This window comes from Equus przewalskii, chromosome 2 (genome assembly GCF_037783145.1).
Source record: "Equus przewalskii isolate Varuska chromosome 2, EquPr2, whole genome shotgun sequence".
In the NCBI taxonomy this organism is placed as follows: Eukaryota; Metazoa; Chordata; class Mammalia; order Perissodactyla; family Equidae; genus Equus; species Equus przewalskii.
In genome coordinates, this window is record NC_091832.1 from 79,579,739 (window position 1) to 79,605,091 (window position 25,353).

General features: G+C 38.7%; 1 protein-coding gene across 1 annotated transcript in view; it reads left to right on the forward strand.

Moving 5' to 3' along the window:
• DCHS2 (dachsous cadherin-related 2) overlaps positions 1 to 25,353 on the forward strand; it is a 249,415-nt gene that overhangs the window by 173,102 nt on the left and 50,960 nt on the right. The window contains exons 11-13 of the mRNA XM_070608836.1: positions 4,760 to 4,894; positions 5,107 to 5,316; positions 10,857 to 11,714. Coding sequence (XP_070464937.1) covers positions 4,760 to 4,894; positions 5,107 to 5,316; positions 10,857 to 11,714 — 1,203 coding nt within the window. The remainder of the gene's footprint in view (positions 1 to 4,759; positions 4,895 to 5,106; positions 5,317 to 10,856; positions 11,715 to 25,353) is intronic.

The following is a 25,353-nucleotide window of genomic DNA, read 5'->3' on the forward strand; positions in this document are numbered from 1 at the left end:
CTCAACTCTGACATTGTAGAAAGACAGCAGCAATAGGTAATACATAAAGAAATGAGTGTGGCTGTGTTTCAACAAAACTTTACAGAAGTGGGGAGGGGGCAGGCTGAATTTGACCAGTGGGCTGTAGTTTGCCTGCGGTTGTTCTACCACGTAAATCTAATTAAGACATCTAAGTTACTTGTTACTTTCTGCTCATCAGATTCAACTATGATGTCATCAAAGTAGTGGATCAAAGTGATGTTCTATTGGATGCCAGGATGATCATTATCTCTGCCTAGTAGATGATATCCAATAGTGCAAGAGTTTATATAATGATGTAATGTTGTTCCTGCTAGGTGAAAATAAAACACTTCTGATAGTCCTTACAAGTTGGTATAGAGTGTTGATCAGGATATCAGTGCAAGTGATGAATTACTAGTATTCCGTTTCCCATGGGCAGGGTCCTCAGCACTGCATTCAAGGCCAAAGACATAACCAAACCCAACCCAGAATCCCTGGTACCTGGGACCTGCTCCTGGTGCCAAGTACTGTTATCAGTCAGGTGCTATCAGGAAAACCAGATGTTACAATACAGCTGTTGAAAGGCTGAGTAAGCAAAAAAGGAACCCTGAAGTAACCCAGGAAAAATAACTATAGGAAGCAGCTACCACCCCTGATAGTTGGAGATAAGAAGAGGTTGAGACTATCAGAACCTAGAAGAAAATGAGAGAAAGGGCCTTGCAGAACCTGGTTCTGGGAGTGCCAAAGAGACTGAAAGCTGTGAAAAGTTGCTGTAGCCAGGTGAAATGACATTGCTGATAGGGATGCTAAGCAAACAGGAAGAATGCCATCCTACCATCCTATCTCCCCTCCTTCTGCCTTTCCATTTCCCCCCATCCCTTTGTGGCCCTCCTAGGAGGGAGTCAGTGGTCAATGGAGAACTGTGATTTGCAGATCTCCAGTTCCAGCATCACAGGGCACTGTAGAGAAGAATGTATTTAGATCTGAGACGCAAGAGTTTAACGACTAGTACACCATGTGAAGAAAAGAGGGAGGAGCAGACAAAGGGAACAGAAACTAAGACCCTGACAGAAAGAAACAGCATGCTCAGAGAACAGAGGGGAAGTCAGTGAGCACGAATATAGTGAGGGAGCAGGTACAGGAGAAGAGCCCCTATCATGTGGGACTTTGTAGACTGTGGGAAGGTGTCTGGATTTGATTTTAAATGCATTCAAACACTCCTTCTTTCCTCTTACCCATCAAATCCTGTTCATCTCTAGGCACCTCTTCTTACTTACCTGATCATGTCTTATCCTGTGGAGTCTTAGTTGCCTGCTTAACTTAGCTGCGTCCAGTGCTATTCTGTAAACGTTGTGAGGATAGAGAATTTGTCTTCTTGCTAACAGTTATATTCTTAGCACTTGGCATGGTACCTTGGCACCTACTATCACTCCCTCTATTTATTTATTGAATGAGATGGTTAATGAACAAACTATCTACCTGTGATAAGTCTTGCCTGATCCACATCCTCAGTGCTTTCATATGGTCTACTACACGGTCTGTAATTCATTGATTGAATTGTCTCCCCCACTAGAGGGGAACTCTGAGGACCGAAATAATTACTTATTACTCACTGGTATCTTTCCAATGCCTGACACTCAGTAAATGTTCATTGCATAAATGAATACAGGAATGAATGAATGAATGAAACAACCAAATATGAATGAAACAACTGGAGCTCAATGCAGACAATCTGCATATGGCTGGAAACTGAAGCCAGTGGATTGGGAGGGAGGTAAAATGCATTCCTCTCTCCCTCTTTCTCTCCTTCTCACCCTCCCTCCCTCTCTCTTTGTTCCTTCCTTTCTGCTTTTTGTAACAGCAATCAGTCAGCAATATCTGAAGCCACAGAGAAGGCATGGCCAGTAGATTTTATAACCAGAAGGTCCTTCATGACTCTAGAAAGAGTAACCAGTTATGGCAGTAGTTTCAAGCTAGTTGCAGGGAATGGAGAGTGTTTTTGAAAGGAGCTTAGCTGTAAAGAGAAGGAAAGAAAATCTTGATTCTTATGGCTATATAAGAATATAATTTAAGGAAAAATATTAATGAGAAAGACTAGAACTGACAGGAAAATTCCAAGAGAGAGTATTTGAAGAATTACTTCTGCCACTGAGACAGAAAGCAGGAGGTAGAGTTGAGTATGGATGTAGAAAGTTGAGGGAGTCTTTCCCAATGCCTCCTTTCTCTTTGGGAAATAGAAAGGGGAGTGATCTGTGAGAATGAGCCAGGAGGTGATCTGGTAGGAGACGTGAATGGGAAGGGGGTGACCAAAGAGATTTGGAAGGATTGCCAGATGACAGTGACATTTCAGTGGACTCTGTCTATGCTGTTGTGAAATTTTCTCCAGCCCCAGTTATCTACTGGATATTCAAGGAGGGCAGAGAGATGGTTGGAATGATCCTGGGTTGAGGCTTTGCTGGACATCTTTGGCAAAAAGCACAGGACCTGAGGAAATTTACAACATTGCTATAGTGATAGTTCAAAGGTCTGGACTGGTTATATAACGAAAGAAATGAATTGAAGAGGGGTATCCTAGAGTGGGAGAAATGAAGGGGTCTTCAGATTGTAGGTCTTGAGCTCTAAGAGCAGATATATGTACATGTGTGCGCATATGGGCACACACACACATCCTTCACCAGGTGTATGTCATAGGTTATCACTGAATATTTTCAGGTCCAGATTTTGCTTAGTAAGATGATGTGATTAGACTAAATAGTCTGTATTTTGTTTTTATGTTCTTAGTTCTCAAGTTTGATGATGCTGTGTTTGCTCTGAAGGATTATAAGGGTGTGAGGAGGAGGAAGCAAAGCACTAATTGAATTCTAAAGGAGCCATACTAAAATGCTTTGAAAGTATTCCACGTTATTTAAGTTGTGCAGGGTGTGAAGTCTGGAGTGTGAAAATGTATGCAAACTATGGTCATAAATAAAAATCTTATTTATCCTTTATAATATACTAGGAGCATTGAAGGTGAGTAGATTGTTATCTTAGGGATAAAAGCTATATAGAATAATAGAAAGAATAAAATCTGAAAGTTTCTAAAATGTCAGGGAAATATTGGGTATCATGGTAAAGCACATCAGAGAATAATGGACACAACGGCAGGAAGGGAAATCTAAAGATTTCAGTTTATGTTTAAGCATTTGAAGACATTTTCTAGGTTTGACAAAGGTTGGGAATTAAAAACATTATATATAATACAATACATAATATATAATATTATGTATAATGTATAATAAAATCATATAATAAATGAGTAAATTTATTTCAAAAATAAAAGGTCCCCAAATTGAAAAGTGCTGTTCTCCATGTAAGCACTGTGAAGGCAGAGGCCATCTCTGATTCACCACTGTCCCTTTGGCAAATACCACTATGCTGGCACCTAATTTTGCTCACCAAATATTTGAGGAACAAGGAAAGTAGATGTAGGATGGTATTGTTCTCATTTTCATAATATGGGAAGAGATAGACAGGAATAACAAACTTTAACAACCTGGAATTTCTAGAAATTCTGTCTTGACTATAGAAGAGATTATGTGATCATTGTGAGATCAAAGTAATCACTACGATTAATAAATAATCATTAAAGAAATAATATGTCTTAACATTTGATGATAGAATGAAATGTTTTGGTGACCCCTGACCATACCATATCTAATATATTGATCCTATCTTAATCGACGTTTTTCTCACGATCACTGAAATGCTTGCAGACTGTCTCAAATATCCTTTCTCTTTCAAGTGACATAGTAAGAAGACATGTATATTTATTCTATATAAAACTAGCATTATATTCTACGCCTTCCAGTACTCACTCCTATAGTATATCCAGACCATAGTGGAATGAAAATTTATTTTTTAAAACTGAGAAGATGGAAATTTGTAAGTGAAGATCTTTTTTTTAAGGCCAAAGAACGGTATTTCATCTTTTATTAAAGTATAACATCATATATTCTGAGTATTGTATCTATAACTAGATTCTTGACAGGAAAAGAACATAGGAAAATGATTGACAGGAACTTGTGTAAAGTGCAAATAAACTACAAGAGCATGGGATAAGCTCATTACAGTTAATGGTATGAAGGATCTACAGAACCAGTGATGGAAATGACATACTTTTTCAGGGGAGAAATGAAACCACAAAAATATGGGAAGAATTCTTTTCAAAATGCTTGGTAATGTGGTTCCATATTTCTCACTCCAGATAGGAGACTGAATACTAAGTAGAAGACAAAGTGAACAAAAATACACATATAAGCAACTCTATGTGATCGCCTCCTGCGCTGGAGAATAAACAGAGCACCATAACGGAGCACAAGCTTTCAAATAGAGGGTCCATCTACCAGAATTGTCATTTGCCCTGCAAGCTTACAATTATGTCATTAAATTGCAATCAAGGGTGTTAGAAGGAGTAATTACGAATTTGTTGTAAGGTTGCACACTCATAAGAAATTTTTTATGGGAGGGAAAAAATCTTAAGCATTCATGGTGGGGAAGTCTCATAAGACTTTTGAAAATCAAGTATTTCAGCCCAGGAGGCTGTTCTTTAGCAAGAGCAGCCAGAAGAGGTGATTTTTGTTTTTACCTTAATTTGAAGGTTGTTTAAGCGTCTTGCCTTTTTCATCTATGGCCTAACATGTTGATGGGAAAAAGAATAGGAAAACAGATAGATGGATTCCAAAGGGATGATTGCTAACTTTTCCTTTATATTTTCCCTAAGGAATCAATTCCAAGCTTCAGTTTGAAATCATGCCAGGTGCCTCATTTGGGTTATTCGAGATAAATCCTGACACTGGAGAGGTAGTAACAACCACCACACTGGACAGAGAAGTTCAGGAAGTCTTCACCTTTCAAGGTAAGGGATCCCTTGACGATGCTAAACAGACAAACAAATAGACAGAAGGAGGTTTAGTGGCGAGATTTTACATTTCACTTGAGTCTCTTTAAATAGAATATTATTGACCCAGTGCTGCCCGGTAAGTTTGGTCTGCTGCTGTGGGATTAGGGCAGTATATTTTGGGTATGAATTAACAGCCACAATCTGTGCCATTTTTCATTTCATGTCAGTACTTGTACGAGATGGGGGAGTCCCTTCATTGTCCAGCACCACAACGGTTCTCTGTACTGTGGAAGATGAAAATGATCACGCCCCGGAGATTATTGTCCCCAGTCGTGACATTGAGGTTCCGGAAAACCAAGAGCCAGGGGTTGTCTACACTGTTTTGGCCTCTGATAGGGATACTGGCAATAATGGAGCTGTCAAGTATCACATAATTGGTAAGTATTTTCTTTATTAAAATTCCCCTCAGGATCCCGACTGAGTTGGCACGCACTCTATGGTGACTATTCTGTATTTGGTGTCTATTGCAATGTCTACAAAGTACATACCCACTAAGGACTGGTTGGCGCCATGAATTTCCTCTTTACCTCTTTCCCACAGCCACCCTGAACCACTGCCCTCCCAATTCTTTAAAAATCTGCTGTCAACAACTCTTGTGAATTTTTCTATACTATCATCACTGGATGTACAGATGGAACAGATAGCTTTTTTTCTATTTTTGTTCTTTCATATGATCACTTATTTTTATTACTTTGAATCCAGACTTTTTTTCAGGCCTTTCTAAAATGGAACCTAGAGGCTGTGAGTAGACGAAAAATACCCAAATCTGACGACCAATGTAACACTTCAGATCTGCAACCATACCCCACAGATTGAGGTCTTTAGGAAATTCTACCCTGGAGGATAATTTTGTGATGTTGCTCCCTTTGGGTCAGAGGCATAAGGATTTCTGACAGAATAACTTTGGCATTAGCATGGTCAGCTTGAAAGAGCCACATCTTATTTACCTAAAAAAAAGTGATTGAAGAATCCACTTTTCAGCGTATGTCAGAGAGCACATGGAATGATAAGAGATGAGGAGAGAGTAATACTTCAGAGACTGCCTCTGATGAAGAGAAGCTGCTTTACGGTCTTGTAAAAATAGTTTTAAGCTTAGCTTCTGGAAACTATTACTCTCTGTTTGCCAGAAATTCTATAACCAAGCTACATTTTCTTTGTATCACCCATTTACTCCAAAATGAAAATAGTTTTATTGCCTTTTCCCCTATTATAAAAATAATATACAATTGTTGTAGAATATATATACAATTCGTGAAAAACAAAAGTAATAACATAAAAACATCTTATATCTTGCAGAGACAACTAATTTAATATTTTGAAAAACACTTTTCCATGAACCTCAGTGAATTTTAAACATATTGGATAATTTATATATGCTAGTTTGTTGCCTCGTTTTTTAAATTAACATACTGTGTAAATCTTTTGTGTCAGTGAATATACATATATATTAGCGTTTCTAATGATGTCTCATACATATGTATAGCATCATTTATGTCACTCTTCCCTTTCTGTGGTCATTTAGATATTGAACAGTCTTTCTATTATAAAAATGCTGTACTGAACAACACTTATCCAATTATTTCCTTATGACAAGTGTAAGTGCAATTATCATGTCCACAGGTGTATATATTTTAAATGTTTATACGTATTGTCATGCTACCATTCCAAACAACAATACTCTCTTAAACTAACTTGTGTAAATAAACCCAATTCTTACCTCTTTCCCTTCTGTTGCAGTGGATTAGGTAGTTTTCCTCCTATGTAAACTCCATCTATTTTCTAGAACTTCTCTAGTTCTATCTCTGGTTAAGGACCAGAGTCTGTATTTTTTTTTAATTTCCAATCTGTTGTGACTGATACTTTTGTAAACTACAATATATACGAATTATAGGGGGAAAAAACAAGAGGCATACGAAATGCAAGCTCCAGTTTTTTAAAACTGTTATTATATATGCAGACATAAAATTATTCTATCAAGTTCCCATAGTATTTTCTAAATGCTTTTTCTCAGTTTCTGTGTTTCTCTTGTTGAGGACTGATTGCAAACCCTTCCCCGATTGCCGGGTCCCCTTTCACTGCATCAAGGACGTTCCTTATGATCATTCACTTCTCTTTCCTGTATTGTCAACACTTCCCCTTCTTCTGGCCTTTCCGGTCAGCATTTACCAGTCTTTCCCACCTCGAAAAACATCCCTCCTCAGATGTATCCCTCTACTCACTTTCTCTTTTCCTTCACAATCAAGCTTCTTAAAACTCGTGTGCACTCTGGTTTCTGTGTCTTTACTTCACTTTCATTCTTAGCCCTCTGCAATATGTGTTCCACTCAAGTCACTCCACCAAAACCACCCTTGCAAAACACACGAAGGATCTTGTTGTTGCTAAATCCACTGGTCCTTTACAGTTCTTAATTTAATTATACTGCTTGTGCCTCTGTGCACCAGGCCCTGGACACTTGATCCCACCTTGACTTCAGAAAGCCGCGTTCTCCTGATCCTTCTAGACAAGCCTCCCAGTGTCCTTGTTCTTCTAGTGATCCTCTAAGTTGGTGGAGTTCCCTAGTCTTTGTGCTTATCCTTTTTCTTTTCTCATAGACACATTCTTACCGGGTCATTTCACCCAGTCCCTGTCTTCAGCTACCATTGTACACCGAAATCTCCCTATCTTTATTTGCAGCCTAGAACAAAGTCTTGTTAAAGAACGTTTTTTTCCAAGTGAAATAATGACTCTTATACAAATATAAAATTAACACTGCCAAAAACTTTTATTTATTCATTATTTAATGAATAAGCCAAAGTCATGTCAAAATCGATTCAAGGAGGTTTCCAGGAAACAAACACACACATATAAAGGAAATAAGGAATTCTGAAATGCAAACAGCCTTCAGGACACTAATCATTGGCAATTCACCAGACATGATTAATTTGCATTTCTGTGGACAAGAGCTGTTTGCATTGCTATCAGTTTTCAACAATTTATGGTGTGGTAAAATAGCTGAAAGACAATGAAGGCAGGAGAAACTAGATAGCAAGGCCAGACTGGATACCCACTAATTTTGTGTGTGTGTATGTGTGTGTGTGTGAGGAAGCTTGGCCCTGAGCTAACATCTGTGCCAATCTTCCTCTATTTTATGTGGAATGCTGCCACAGCCTGGCTTGATGAGCGGTGCTAGGTCTATATCCGGGATCTGAACCTGCGAACCCCAGGCTGCTGAAGCAGAGCATGGGAATTTAACTACTACACCACTGGGCCAGCCCCCAATCTTTTTTTTTAAACTCCAGAACACCCATTTATCTTTTTCCTCTCATTTCAAATTGTTTCACAGTTTTTCCTGACAGCCTCAAGGACCCAATCTTTATATCCAACAGCATCACATTATCAGTGTATCCAAAACTGAACTTGGCATCACCCCCTTTTCACCCAGCCCTGTCATGGTCTGACTTCTCCTAGGGTCTCTGCCGGTGATCTTCAGCCTTTTTTGCTCAACTTGCCCTTAAAAGAATCTTATTATAGATGTAAGCACTGAAAATCCTTGTTCACATGTTTTACATGGGAGAAGGATTATTGTTACAGCACTAATACCTATTTCTTAAACTCTTTCTGAGTTATATGCCCCAAAATCAATTAAGTCTTTATTTTTATTTATTTACCACTTAGAAACTTGAATAGCTCCTTCAGTTTCATTCATAGGAGAGCCCCTCTTCTACTACAAAAGGATGTATTCCCCAGGCATTAACGTCAGTCACTGTTTTCAACATTGAACACCAGTGTTGGGAATGCCTTTTACTCGGCAGCCTAGAAGCTTTTACGTTGTGAGGCAGTGCACCTTGATCAGGTTGAGATGGGTGAGAGGTGAGCCTTTTTAAAATAATTTGCAAGAAGGGTGATTATAAAAGGGAATGTTGGAGAGACAAACCCATGTGATCCTAGGTGATTTCTCAGGCAGAACAATTTTAGGAATAAGGATATGTAAACTAATTCTGGAAATTACCTTAAAACTACATCTTCCCAGATATTCCTTGGAGAGCTTCGTATGACCCCTGCGGTATTCTGACTTTTTAAAGACAACGGGTCTAAACACCCGTCACTCTTCCACGTAAGCCCCATCATGACTCCTTTCTTCCTTACTCCTTGTTCTTCCTCCTTGATATCTTTGGAATGTGTCCACCTCTTCTATGCACATATTATTTCAGAACCTCCTCATTGCTCAAGTAGATCACAGCAATATCCTCCTCAACTGTTCATGTTCTGACCAAGCTTTGACCGTGCTGCCCAGTACTCTTCCTAAAACAGAAATGTGACTCACGAGAGTTTCCTGCCTAAAATTCTTAGGGGCCCTCCATAGATTTTAAGATAAAGTATAGACTCTTCAGCAGTATACACAGGGCACTTCATGATTTGGCCCCCTGCTTGTCTACCGAGTTCTTGTCTTCGCCACTGCCAACCCTCTCCCTACCCTCTATACTCAAATATCCAGGGAACCCTGTGTTGTAACACAGGGTAACACACTGAAACATCTGTAGGCATTAATTTCTCATATTCCTGGGACTTTACACAGGCTCTTTCCTCTTCCGTCTTCCTCTTCCCTCTCTCCAAAACTTGTAGCCTGGCCTCTTCCCCTTTAGGAGTTAGCTTTGATGTCATTGTTTCTAACAAGCATTTCCTGACCACGGTAACGCAGGACTGCGTGCCCTTCTGCTGTGTCTCCCGTACTGTGTAGGTATGATTTCTACACCATACTTTACTGTCCAGGCACTGACCCGCCTCTCTTCCTGGGCTGGAAACTCTCAGAGGATCACGTCTTATTTTCCTCGTATTTCCAGCATCCAGCGCATACTTGGTACATGACAGATGTTCCTTAAATGTTTGCTGAGTAAATAAATTGCTTTATCAACCACAAACACTACCAAACTATAGTTTATCTGATCATCCCTATGTTTGGTACAAATTAACCATGTCTTGTGAACAAAATATGAATATGAGACCCTTCTCCTCAGCCCCCAGCACTACCGACAGCTGTTGTTTTCTCTGAATACCATCCCACGTCTTCCCCATGTGCCTCTGGCAGACTTCAGTAAATCCCCACACTGTTGGAAATTGTGTGCCTCATCGAAGAATATGCCCCTCATCGAAGAATATGCCCCTCATCCAAAAATACTGCCAGCAGGTCATTGAACCACATTTTTCCTGACTAATTTTCAGGGTGACTTTAAAATATCTTTGAAAATTTATTGTCCCTGTGCTCAGTTTTATTCTATTTGATACCATGGACAATAGTAAAGCAAAGATTTTTTGAAGGATACAGAAAAGAATAAAACATTATCCTTGCTTGTGTTGTGGAAGAAATAGACAAGTGTGCCACCCTAACAGAAGTGTTATGATTCATGCACTATTGTCATGGAAACGTAGAAGAGGAACTTGTTGCAGTAATGTAACTGACATGCAATCTGTAGTGAATAACATTTGGGAAGATTACTACTATTGATCTGTTAATTTTTGATTGATATCTAAAAATGGGTATTATCTCCTGCTTCTTATCCCTGCCTACTATTGTTTTATTTCAAATAAAACATACATTTTAATCCTCTCAAGAGGAAAAATGTATGAATATAAAAAGTTGTAGATGTACACAAAACAGTCATACTGTTGCAGATCAGTCAAAGCAATGTTCTAATTATTGATTAAATTAAGATAGATATTGAATTGTATCGTTTCTCTCTCAATAACAATCTTCGTGAGGGCAGAAACTTAATCATGTTCACTGTTAGCCTTAGTAATTACAAAAATGCTAGGATGTAATAATCAGGAAATAAATATTTTTTGAATGAATGAATCAATGAATATATATATGTGTGTGTTGCTAGCAAAGGGCTGCTACTTTTTCAATTCATGTGAATGTTGAATTTGTTTTCTTTAATAGATGGAAATACTGATGAGTACTTTGCTGTTAATGAAAGGTCAGGAGAACTCTCTACCACTCGCGCTTTGGACCGGGAGCAAGTCAACAACTTTACCCTTGTCATCCTGTGCTCTGATCTGGGGGATCCACCTAGGAGCTCTATAATGCAACTGCAAGTTAGAGTTTTGGACGACAATGACCACAGCCCTTCCTTTCCCATGCTTCATTATCAGTCCTCTGTGAGAGAAGATGCTCAAGTGGGAACAGTGGTTCTTATGCTCTCCGCTGTGGACAAGGATGAAGGCCTGAATGGGCAAATTGAGTATTTTCTGATGGATGAGGCTTCTGGTGCATTCACCATTGATCCTGTGGCAGGCACATTGAGAACTGGCCGTACCCTCGACCGAGAAACCAGATCTCAGCATACATTTGGGGCTGTGGCCAGAGACCATAGTGTCCAGGGCTCAAGAAGCACCACAGTAATTATAAAAGTACTGGTCACTGATGTTAATGACAATGATCCAGTTTGGGAACAGAACCCCTTTGAAATTTTTCTTTCCCCTCAGTCACCTACAAACCAGACAACTGCTATTCTGAAAGCCAATGACCCAGACTTGGGGCCCAATGGAACTGTCATTTTCAGTTTTACAGAGACCCAGTCAGTGTTTTCTATTGATAAATATACAGGAGAAATTCACCTTCTGCACAATCCATCCGCAGAATATTTTCCAATCTGGCTGCAGTTAAAAGTTATGGACCAAGGGGTCCCCGCCAGGACAACCACTGGTCTCTTGATCATTCACATAGAAGGAGAAGAAGTGAAGATTTCCTTCAGCCACCACCTGTATAAAGGGACTGTCACTGAAAATTGCGACGCAGGTGAGTGTCCCCTCAAGTATTTGTATATTGTACCCATTTTGGCAAAATGCTTAAAACTAAGATTATATAACGAGAGTGCTATTGCAGAATCAGTTATAAATTTTTGAGTCCAGCCAATTCTTGGTCTGCCAATTTTCATCCAAAGTATATTGTTAGAAAAATATACTCAAATACAGTAAAACACACGCACATACGCACATATACACACAAACGTTTAAAGACAGCAAAAAGTAGTAAAAATACTAAAAGATAAATCATTCCGAGCTCTTGAAGTTTCAGTTAAGTTTACAATCTCAAAAACAATCCTTTTTAATTTAAATATATATGAATCTTAACAACTGTACATTTCCTAAAGTACTTTCTTAGAAGTACAATGAAAGAGGAAGCACATTGGGATTCAGTGCTTGGGCTGGGGCTGGGTTTACGTCCTGACTCTGCCGCTGTGCATCCTTGGGCAGCTGGATCTCTCTGAGCCTCAATTTCCCAATCTGCAAATGAGAGATAACCATCGCGCTACCATATTAGGTTATTCTGAGGACTGACTGAGCTAGTTGATGTAGAGCACTTAAAACAATGTCTGAGACATAGTGAGCTGTAATAAATAGGAATTGCTATTATTATTATTATTATTAATTATTATTATTTCATTTTGATACAGTCAGTGGTACCTTTCAAACAGTGCAGTAATGTCTGATCTTCAAAGAATTTGGCACAGTTTACACAATTTAGAACAGGCTTCTATGAAAGGTAACTATTTTTCCTCATAATGTGAAATTATTTTTTAATTATTTCCCTACTCAAATGTATTGCCATAAGGGGAAACATAAAAAACAATGAATAAAAACAATTAATTTAAATGATCTTCCTACCCAAAAGCGAAAAGGATTGTTTGTAGATAGTTGTGAATGGAAAGAAATTCAATCTAGGTAATTCTATCTAACGAGAGAGTCAAGAAATGAATCTGCTGATCCTTTCGGCCAAGCAGAGGGCAAAGCGAATGGACTCAAGGGCATGGGAAGGGATGGGTTTGCTTGCTCACAACATTTTTGGTTTTCGTTTTATCATTTTATCATGATTCAATTTCACTTTATCCATACCTACAGAAACCTTTTTTTTTAATTTAAAAGGCAACCTACATTTTTCTGGAATTGACTTATTTCATAGTGAAAATATTTTTGTTGCACATTATATACTGGCTTCTCTATGAAGAGAATATTCAATTTAATATTGAATATGAGTCGTTCTCAGTTGTGGATGATTAATCTGACTTTGACCTTTTTTTGAGTTATGGTTATCCCATGGGTTGCTTCCTCAGAAGGCCTCTTATTGATTATAAGTGTAATTAAGAGTAAATTGCAATTACCTTCATTAAATGCAATATTAGTGACTTCCAAAATAAGTCAGAAATTTCCAACCTATATTCTTATGTGTAATGAGACTTCCACATAAGCATTAAATGTTAAACAATATGAGATACTCCCTAGAGCTATAGATCTATGCCTCTTAAAAGGCATTCGTCCTAACCCCAGAGCAGAGTCTAATGGGAAGTAAACATTCTCTAAATAATAGGGGGCAAAATACAATATATTAATCAGCCTTGAAATTGATCTGATAAAGTCATAGAGTCTTCGAGCTCAGCCTTTGTCTGCAGTGCAACGGTAATCACTTCTCCCTAAACACCCCTGACATGTGGTTTTTCAGTCTCTACTTGAATATTTCAGTGACTGAGAGCTTAGGATGGTGATTCTTGAACTTGGGTGTGAAACAAGTGATCTATGACCCACCCTTGAGGGTTCTGCCTCATTAGGTCTGGGGTCTGAAGACTGTTGTTTCTAACAAGCTCTGAAGATGATTTAGTTGCAAGGCAAAGTTGGAAAACCCTTTCATTTGCAAAGTCATTCATATGTTGAACCTAGGTCTGTCTCCTTTATGTCTATCCGTAAATCCTAGTGCTGCCCTCTGGAGCACTCCACTGCTCCACACAGTCACTCTTCAGATATTTTATTTGCTCCTTCAACAGATTTTTTTCTGGTTTTTTTTTGGTGAGGAAGATTTGCCTGAGCTAACATTCATTGCAAGTCTTCCTTTTTTTTTTTTTTTTTTTTTTGCTTGAAGAAGTTTAGCCCTGCGCTAATGTCTGTGCCAGTCTTCCTCTATTTTGCATGTGGGATGCCTCCACAAGCGTGGCTGACGAGTAGAGTAGGTCCACACTCAGGATACAAACCTGGCTGCTGAAGCAGAGAGCATGGAACTCACTCAGCCACAGAGCCAGCCCCCAACACGTTCTTTTATTGAGTATTATGTTCCAAATACTTTTCTGCTGGGATACATTTGTGAACTAAAAGACTAAGATGCTCGCTCTTGTGAGGCTTGGGTTCTAGGAGGGATAGAGAGAGAATATCACTGAGCATAAGTGACTAAAGTATGGTTTATGTTAAATGGTGATAGGAGTTACTGAATAAAGAAAAAACAAAGCAGGGTAAGAGGAAATTGGGAGTGCTGCGGGAGGGGACAAATTGAAATTTTAAATAGCATGTAAAGGCAGGCGTCATTGAGTAAGGGATATTTGGGCAAAACTTAAAGAGAGGAGGCAGCCGTTCATATACTTGGGGGCAGAGCATTTCAGAAAAAAGGAAAAAGCCAGTGAGAGCCTGCCTGGTTTGTTCAAAGAACAGTAGAGAGGACTGTGTGACCGAAGCAGAGTAAGCCAGGTGAGAATAGTAGGAAATGAGGTCAGAGGACTAACAGGTCATGCAGGGCCTAGTAGATCATTGCGAGGACTTTGGCTTTTACTCAAAATAGTTTTCTAGTTTTTTCAGTTATCCTTCACATAATAGGGTTTCCAACCACTACTAGTGAACATTCACATCCAGTGTACATTCTGCAGAGTAATAGGCATTAAATATATTATTCCTCGAAAGAATTGGCGTGGAAGTTATCACGTTATCACACTTTTTCACATGAGTAAATGAAATTTCTAAAGATTAAGTAATGTGCCTAGGCATTTCATGGTGGTTAGGACATCCTTTCTCAATTCACCCAGGATCAATTTGTTTGCAGAATTAAGCCTAAATAAAAGTCAATATCTAAGGCACCTCAAAGAAAACATCTTGACATGGAATGAAATTATGGATTAGTAAGTATAATATTTGCAGATGGATTCAGAAGTGACTTAAAATAACGCTAATAAAAACTGCCGTGGAAGGGGGAAATTTTCAGCTGTTTTCATTTTTGCAATGTACCATTCATTCGTATGTCACAGATTCACTCTGTTGGTAGGAGGCAGACACTATATGAGGAAACTACCTTGATTTTAACCTGTTTCCCATCACTCAGGCACCATCTCATCAAATCTGCACACCTTCCATCTACTCCCAACCATCACAGTTGGCATTAATCAATATGGTCTAGAGTAACCTGGTCTGAGATAAAAAGTTAGAGCAGAAGACAGTGAAGACTGAATTACTTTCTTAGCTCTGAAGGTGGGCCTCCTGTTTAAGATTCAATCAGAAAAGCTGATGAATAAATGGATGGGAAGCCTTCATCCTGCTCTCCGCATTGCTGTGTTTTCTTTGACCTCTGTTCAGAGTTGTCCTTCTTAGTCCTCTTGTATTTAGAATTACTGAATTAAATTTGGCTGTTATCTTTTTAATAGAACTTAACACTCTAAAAATCTGTTTATTAAATCTTACACATAAGGAAGGCTAGAAATAGTTCTGGCAGTAATACAAGCATACGGTATCCATAAATATCCAGGTAGGTATACATTTCAAGACATCTGAAGCACCAGGTTGGGACCTCACTTTGAAGAGTAACTATGACATGTGAAGGGCGTGAAGTCTAAGTTGAGAGATAAACTAAAAGCTGTAGCATGTAACAGGAAGGAGAAGGGGAGAAGCAAAGGATGACAGTTAAGAAGGCTTTGAATCTAAGTATATGCAACTAATCTATGCCTGGGCCAGGAGGGTTTCCTAGGCGCCTGTGAAAAACAATGACAAGGTGCACAAAATATTGGTCGACATTTCAAACTGGCCAGAGCTTTGCCAGGAACATGAATTCAGTACAGACAGACTGCCAGATCATATCAGACACCAGAACATGATTTTTTTTTTTTTGCTTTTGAATTCCAGTTGTTTTGAAAGATTGTAAATCCATTGATCAGTATTAGAATGGCTTTGGTAGAAATTATTGAATAGCGTTTATAGCTTCCAGCATTATTTCTCTCCCAAATATCCCTGCCATTTTAATTTTATTTTCAAGTGAAAAATATGTGTCTATTGGAAGCTTAAATTTTCTGTGGGTTACTCAAATATCCTATTGGTAGGCACCAATTGACATCCTGAGTGAATTACTTTAATGTATTATCATAAATTTTCATCACACTAAACTGATTTTAACATTTAGATATTCTTTTAGGAAAATAAAAAGTTAAAAGAAGTAACTCCAATGTATTCATACTTGTTTAACATTTCTTTCTTGGAAGGGCTGCAAGTTCAAGTTTCAGTTAACATTGTATTCATCTATTAATGATGTTAAACTTAACATCAATTGTTTAAAACAATATATAGTTCTCATATTAAAAGCAACCCCTTGGTGGGCAAAATTTCTTTAAGACTCAGTCGTGAGATGTTCACTTATTCATAGAGTCGTTCTCAAGGGTACCAGTTGCCCAAAAGAGAGAGGCTGGCCATACAGCAACATGACAAGAAAAGTTGAAGTCCAAGTGATTCCCCACTCTTTACTCTTCCTACTGCTTCTTTTCAACCTAGATGAGAGAGAACATAACCATTCCAAATGTTTTTGAGGTGAAAAATAAACCAGTTGGTTGTCCATGAGCCTTCTGGAAGCCAGCTTTTACTTCTTCTGTTTCATTCCCAGTGTTTTGGTTATCCTGATGAGGATGCATCAGCAGCCATAGTCCCCAGTGTGGACTATTCACAAGTTCATACATTTCTTTGAGTTACCATGAGGGGAAAAAAAATGATTATGAATTGTATTGATACTGTGATTAAAAGTAAATATTCAGAATTTGAAAGACTTGAAATAAAATTAAAATATGATGATACATGGGGGCATTCTAACTAGTCAATTATATTTAATATTGCATAATAAATAATTTGACCTTCACATTTTGGAGGAAAAGCCCTTCTTCTGGCCCTTTGACAGTTGATCCAGTAAATTCTGGCTGTTACTCTTGGTAAGGCTGGGCACACATATGTGGAGTATAGAAAGTGTGATGGGCATTAGTGTAACTGAATGGCTCGCTACTCACAATGAGCAAGCTCTCTTTCTCCTTCCATAAAGTGGAGATGATAATGACTTCCTCACGGGGTACTGTAAGGATCAAAGGAGGTCATATGAGTGTACTAGTCATTATTTTTGTTTTTATTATCGTTATCCTCCTTCTGTCCCAAACCCTTAATTGAATTCTATCAAGTTAGCTGGGTATAAATTCTCACCAGAGCAACCAGTTGTTACTTAGCAATTACAGTCATGCATCACTTGACAGGGATACGTTCTGAGAAATGTGTCGTTAGACAATTTTGTCATTAAGTGAACATCATAGAATGCACTTACACGAACCTAGATAGTATAGCCTGTCACACGCCTAGGCTATATGGTACTAATCTTATGGGACCACTGTCATACATGCAGTCCATTGTTGACCAAAACATCATTATGTGACACGTATGTAACAACAATGAAATGCTTGCAGTTTTTTTAAAACTTTACCATTCCAACATATACATTTTTATGATATGAAAAGGGGGAAGCAAATACTATCTGTCATTCCTATTTCATTACTTTATTTAAGGTCGTCACTCTTATACTTGGAATGAAATTCGTTGGAATGAGTACCATCTAGCTAGCCATTTACAAACAATATGGGATTTCATCACCTTACCTATGACTCTGAGATAGCTCTGGAAAAGACAGAGAAGAAAAGCCTTAGCAAGTTTAGGTTGTCTCAGAAGGAGATAAACACCTCATCGGGCAGTTTTCATCTTTCTGAATTAGTCCCAGTCCCACATCTGGGCCTCAGCCATACAGGCTCAAGACCTCATTTTATTAGCAAACCAAGGAGTTCTTCCCCCAGAGTTGGGACTTACTAACCAATACGAAGGAGACTGATATATAAACCAGAATTCCAGTTCTTTTGTTTATATGAAGAACTATGAATGCCGTGTGAATTAGAGTTGTCATGTCAGGATGACCAGCTCTTTCTTTCTAGGAAAAAGGACACAGAGAGCCAAGCTATAGTCAGAAAGCTGTTTGCTAACCTCAACAGTTTGAGCAGGATGTGATTCAAGTGTCGAATGTTATCAGCCTGTGTTACCCTTTCCTCAGAAAGAACTCACACAGCACTGCCAAGTCGGATTTTGTGATGCCTTCCTGACTGTCTTGGGCTTCCATGACTCATGAACTTCCTTTTGATTTGCACATTCCTTCTTTGGCTTCTGCTTTGGGAACCATTCTGTTTCTTTATGGTGATTTTGCATAACTCTGTTCTGAGCATCAAGTTTTGTTTATAGATGTAGCAGGGTCAATACTTTTTAGAGACTCAGTTTTTTTAGAGAAGTTTTAGGTACAAAGCAAAATTGAGAGGAGGGTATAGAGATTTCCTGTGTTCCCCCTTCCACCACACATGTGTTGCCTCCCTTATTATCTGCATCTTGCACCAGAGCAGTGCGTTTGTTACAACCAGTGAAGATAAACGACACATCATAATCACCCAAAGTCCATAGTTTACATTAGGGTTCACCCTTGGTGGTGTACATTCTGTGGGTTTGGACACACATATAAAGACGTGTATCCATCATTATAATATGCAGAGTAGTTTCACTGCATTAAAAAACCTCCATGTTCTGCCTATTCATTCCTCCCCCCACCCCTACCCCAAACTCTGGCAACCACTGATCTTTTTACTGTCTCCATAGTTTTGACTTTTACAGAAAGCCCAATAGTTGGAATCAGACAGTATGTAGCTTTTTCAGATTGGCTTCTTCCACTTATTAATATGCACTTAAGATTTTTCCATGTCTTTTCATGGCTTGATAACTGATTTCTTTTTTGCTCTGAATAATATTCCATTGCTTGGATATAGCACAGTTTATTTATCTATTCATCTACTGAGGGACATCTTGTTTGCTTCCCAGTTTTAGCAATTATGAATAAATTCATATAAAAATTTGCTATAAAAATCCATGTACAAGTTTTAGTGTAGACGTAAGTTTTCCACTCCTTTGGATAAATTTCAAGGAGTGTGATTCCTGGACTTTACGGTAAGAGTATATTTAGTTTTGTATGAACCTGCCAAATTGTCTTCCAAAGTGGCTGTACCATTTTGCATTCCCACCAGCAGTGAACGAGAGTTCCTGTTGCTTTACATCCTCACCAGCATTTGGGGGTGTCGGTGTTCCAGATTTTGGCCATTGTAATATGTATGTAGCAGTATCTCATTGTTGTTTTAATTTGCATTTCCCTGATGACATATGATGTGGAACATCTTTCCTTATGCTTGTTTACCGTCTTTATATCTTCTTTGATGAGGTGTCTTTTAAGGTCTTTGGCCCATTTTTTAGTCAAATTGTTTCTTTTATTATTGTTGAGTTTTAAGAGTTCTTTGTATATTTAGGATAATAGTCTTTTATCAGATGTGTCTTTTACAGATATTTTCTCCCAGTCTATGGTTTATTCTCATTTTCTTGACATTGTCTTTCTCAGATCAGAAATTTTAAATTTTAATGAAATCCAGCTAATCAGTTATTTCTTTCATGGATTGTACCTTTGGTGTTATAAATAAGAAGTCATCACCATACCCAAGATCATCTAGGCTTTCTCCTATGTTATCTTCTGGGAATTTTATAGTTTTGTATTTTACATTGAGGTCTATGATCCATTTTGAGTTAATTTTTGTGATGGTGTGTGGTCTCTGTCTAGATTCATTTTTTTGCATATGAATGTCCAGTTGTTCCAGCACCATTTATTGTAAAGACTATCTTTTCTTCATTGTATTGCCTTTGCTCTTTTGTCAAACAGTACTATATTTATGTGGGTCTGTTTCTAGGCTCTCATTGATCTATTTGTCTATTCTTTCACCAATACCACACTGTCTTGATTACTGGAGCTTTATAGTGTTGAAGTTGAGTAGTGTCAGTTCTTCAACTTTGTTCTTCTTAGGATTAATATTTTTGAACTATATTTCTACTCTTTTTCTCTATTGCCTGTCTGCATGTCCATCTCTTCTGCAAGAGGCATCCACTTGTTTTGGATAGCATTAGCATAATTACTGCAGAAATGCAAAGAAAGAATATTGTGCCTTTGACAAACACAGTAGGTGGTCCTTACTATAAACGAAGATAGTTTATAAGGAAGCCTGCCACATGGAAAAAAAGGAAAGCCCACCCATCTCTTCTAGTTGCTGGGGAGGGTAGGAAAGGCAAGAGAGAAAAGATAGAGGAAACAAGTGGTCAGCCAGGAGCATCCTGGCCCCTCCCTTTCCTGAAGCTGTAATCTTGGAGGGGGCCAGTGAGATAGATAAAAGGCAAAGCTAAAAGCAGAGGAAAATTTGGAACTCTAGGAGGACACTGCCTCATAGGGTGGCCTTTTGATAACATAGGACAAGGGGCAGCAGAGTAAAATGCGCAGCATGTTTAGGTAAAGAGAAGGCACAAGTGAGTGCTCCATGCCTGTTTAGCTCTTGCAAGGACTGAAAGACATCCCATAGTCCCAGAATTCCCACTTATGGACACAGATTAACACAGAGTACAGACCAGCAGACCTGCCATGGGGACCACTGTTGCCAGGGGTGAGATGAGCCTATCCCCAAATCTGTGGGGCGATCAGCCTAAACACAGGGTTGCATAACACACCACAGGGTCTGCAGCATCAAAATCAGCCACAGTAGGGCCAATTCAGCAGGGGAAGTTCCTAGCCTGAACATGTCGACATTGCAGACCAGACTCATTGCCTGGAGACAAATTCTAAGAGCCAGTGGACAGCACCCAAAGATCCCACCTCATCACTGCAAATCCCACCCGCTACCAGTATCATCTAACAGGCACAGCGCAGGAGGGAGGGAACCTCAGACTGGCCGTGTACTCTAAAGACACTGTGTTATCTAAAAGTACTGTTTAAAGGGAAGGGACCATATGACATTAAATGGCTTGTTTATGATAGTCATTTTTTTCTATTGTCCATCAGGGTGGGACTCATAAGGAATACTACATTAATCATAAAAAAATTTTTTTCTTTGCACATCTAAGTTGTACTGTGTAAAACTGTAACTCTGTTTTATTCATTTTTAACTCTTAAAGGGAATTCTTCTCTCTTTTATTAAGGATGCCTTTTAAGGTAAAGATAAATGTTGACTGTACACTTAGTGTTGTACATTCAATAGTCAATTTTTTAAAGATATCGAAGACATGTGGTCAGCCTTGTAAAGAGGTTTGAGCATCTCTTTCATCTATTCTCTTAGAAGGCAGTTTTGATGATCAAATGAGCACTTTGTAATCTATAAAGCATTTTATCATCATTATTACCAAGTGTAGGACGTGGAGATGAAAGTGCAGCCATGAATATCTGGGAGAAGCTTCCCACTGTGGACAGCAGAGCCAGAAAGAAGCTTGCTCCTAGTAGGTGTTGAAATCATTCCACCATTTAACCATTGTACTTCTAAGATAACAAAAGCCATATGCCCAAATGAGAATTAAACCAGCCAAAACCAAAAAAAAGGTGGGGAAGGCACTGAGTTCCAGGCAGGGGAAATGGCCCGCACAAAGGCATGGGGACATGAGAACCTGTGGCAAGTTTACCATCCGATACAGCAAATCATCTGGAATAGCTGGGCAGAGGCTCGTGAGCTTCCCAGTGATGAGCTGGAACCGCGACATTGATAGACTTTAAATTATCGAAAAAGTGACAAAACAACTTTTATGTTATAGAAAGCTCACTTTGGAAGCCTTGTGAAGGGTGGCCTGGGGAAGAGAGACGAATTAGGAGGGCACTGCAGTAATCTACATGTTAAATGACCAGGGCCAGAATAAAGCCACAGCGGTGGGGACAGAGCAGGGGGAATGTGCTCCACAAGCGTTTCAAAGGCACCCTTGATGGGTCCTGTTGATTGTTTAGACCTGGAGTTCTCAAGGGCCTCACATGGAGATACATGGGGAACTTTTAAAAATTACTGGACATCCACCCTCCAACCAATTAAATGAGAATCTTTGAAGGTAGACCAGACATCGTAAATTTGTAGAAGCTCCCATTTAATTATACATGCAGCCCAAGGGTGAGAGAGGAAAGAAGGCTGAGAGAAAATCAAAGTAATGTCAGTATGTTAACATCAGTCGGATAAGTAATGTGTCCACAAAAGAGACTGAGATGGAGGGGCCAGGGCACTACTGACAATTCCTGGGAGGTTGGTGTTAAAGAAACAGGAAAGTGGCCCATTCAAGAAGCAAGGAGTAGTCAACTGTATCTAATTTGGAGCAGAGGTTAGATAATACAATAAGGACTGAAAAGCAACAACTAGATTAGTTGGGGGCCTGTCCCAAAGCAGAAGCGAAGGAGATGGTGGCTGCCACCAACTGAGAGTGGGACTACATTGGTCGCAGAACCTCTCTTCGGTTGGGAAAAGTGTTACCTGAGATGGTCTTAGGATGCCATCTTGGTGTCAGGAGGCAAGAACATGGGAAGGCATGTCTGAAAGATAAGTCCATGCATCAAATATAAAGGATAAGACAGTAAGAGAATGACATGATTAACAGAATAACAGGCTGAGAGAGTCCAGAGAGGAAGTTCTGAGAAGAAAGTTTGCTCTGTTGAAATTTTTCAGAATTTGGCCAAGAATAGAGACCAGGAAACAAGACCCCATAACATGAACTCTGGAGTCAGCCATGGCCGCTTACAGGAATTGTGTGTAGCCAAACAGAATTTAGCAGTCTAGGAGGGGATTAGGAACTTTGGAGAGAACGAATTTGCTAGAACTTTATTTTAGAAGTCAGAGTACACTGAAGGGCTGAGTGAAGAAGTAAAGATGGTGAATTCAGTACAGTTTTTTTCAGTTATTTTATTGAAATCATAAAAGTTTATGACATTGTATAATTTCTGGTGTACATTATTATTTATCAATTTCTGTATAGATTTCATCATGCTCACCACTAGTAGTCTAATTTTTTTTTATCCATCACCATATGTATGTGCCTCTCTACCCCTCTCGTTCACCCCCCAGCCCCCTTCCCCTCTGGCAACCGCTAATGTGTTCTCTTTGTGCATGTGTTTATTTGTCTTCCCCATGGGAGTGAAATCATGCAGTATTTGTCTTTTTCTGTCTGGCTTATTTCACTTAACATCATACCCTCAAGGTCCATCCATGCTGTTGCAAATTGGATGATATTGTCTTTTTTATGGCTGAGTAGTATTCTGTTGTATATATATATACCAGATCTTCTTTATCCATTCTTCCATAGAAGGGCACTTGGGTTGCTTCCACATCTTGGCTATTGTGAATAATGCTGCAATGAACATAGGGGTGCATAAATCTCTTTGGATTGTTGATTTCAAGATCTTTGGATAAATATCCAGTAGTGGGATAGTTTGATTATATGGTGTTTCTACTTTTAATTTTTTGAGAAATCTCCATAGTGGCTGTACCATTTTGCATTCCCACCAGCAGTGTACAAGGATTCTCTTTACTCTACATCCTCTCCAACTTTTGTTATTTTTTGTCTTGGTAATTACAGCCATTCTGACAGGTGTAAGGCACTATCTCATTGTAGTTTTGATTTACATTTCCCTAATAATTATTGATGTTGAACATCATTTCATGTGTCTGTTGGCTATATGTATATCTTCTTTGGAGAAATGTCTGTTCATATCCTCTGCCTATTTTTTTGGCTGAGGAAGATTTGCCCTGAGATAACATCTCTGCCCATCATCTCTGCCCTCTATTTTGTATGTGGGGTGCTGCTACAGCTGACAAGTGGTGTAGGTCCACATCCAGGACCTGAACCCGCAAACCCAGGCTGCTGAAGTGGAGCATGCTGAACTTAACCACTACACCATGAACTGGCCCCACCTCTGCCCATTTTTTGGTCCAGTTGTTTGGTTTTGTTGCTGAGCTGTATGAGTTCTTTATATATTTTGGAAATTAAGCCCTTGTCAGATATGTAATTTACAAATATTTTCTCCCAGAAGGTGGGTTGTCTTTTCGTTTTGTTCATGATTTCCTTTGCCTTGCAGAAGCTTTTTAGTCTGATGTAGTCCCGTTTGTTAATTTTTTCTTTTGTTTCCCTTGACTGAGTAGAGACAGTATTCGAAAAGATGCTGCTAAGACTGATGTCAAGAAGTGTACTGCCTATATTTTCTTCTAGGAGTTTTATGGTTTCAGGTCTTACATTAAGATCTTTAATCCATTTTGAGTTAATTTTTGTGTATGGTCCAAAATAATGGTCTACTTTCATTCTTTTGCATGTGGCTGTCCAGTTTCCCAACACCATTTATTGAAGAGACTTTCCTTTTGCCATGGTATGTTTTTGGCCCCTAGTCAAAAATTAACTGGCCATAGATGTGTGGCTTTATTTCTGGGCTTTCAATTCTGTCCCATTGATCTGTGTGTCTGTTTTTGTACCAGTACCATGCTGTTTTGATTACTGTAGCTTTGTGGTGTATTTTGAAGTCTGAGATTGTGATGCCTCCAGCTTTGTTCTTTTTTTTCTCAGGATTGCTTTGGCTATTTGAGTCTTTTGTTGTTCCATAGAAGTTTTAGGATTCTTTGTTCTATTTCTGTGAAGAATGTCATTGGGATTCTGATTGGGATCACATTGAATCTGTAGATTGCTTTGGGTAGTATGGAAATTTTAACTATATTTTTTCTTCTAATCCATGAGCATAGAATGTCTGTCCATTTCTTTATAGCTTCTTCACGTTCTTTCAATAATGTCTTATGGTTGTCAGTGTATAGGTCTTTCACTTCTTTGGTTAAATTTGTTCCTAGATATCTTATTCTTTTTGTTTCAATTGTAAATGTGATTCTATTCTTCACTTCTCTTTCTGCTAGTTCATTATTAGTGTATAGAAATGCAACCGATTTTTGTAAGTTGATTTTGTACCTTGAAACTTTGCTGTAGTTCTTGATTATTTCTAATAGTTTACTGATGGATTCTTTAGGGTTCTATATATATAGAGAGAGAGAATCATGTCATCTGCAAACAGCAAGAGTTTCATTTCTTCCTTTATGCTTTGGCTTCCTTTTATTTCTTTTTGTTGCCTAATTGCTCTGGTCAAAACTTCCAGTACTATGTTGAATAGGAGTGGTGAGATTGGGCACCCTTGTCTTGTTCCTATTCTCAGAGCGATGGCTTTTAGTTTTTCCCCATTAAGTATGATCTTAGCTGTGGGTTTCTCATATATGGCCTTTACTATGTTGAGGTACTTTCCTTCTATACCCATTTTATTGAGTTTTTTAAATCATAAATGGATGTTGGATCTTGTCAAATGCTTTTTCTGCATCTATTGAGATGATTGTTTCATTTTTATTCATCATTTTGTTAACGTGGTGTGTCACATTGATTGATTTGTGGATGTTGAACCATCCCTGCATCCGTGGTGTAAATCCCACTTGATCACGGTGTATGATCTT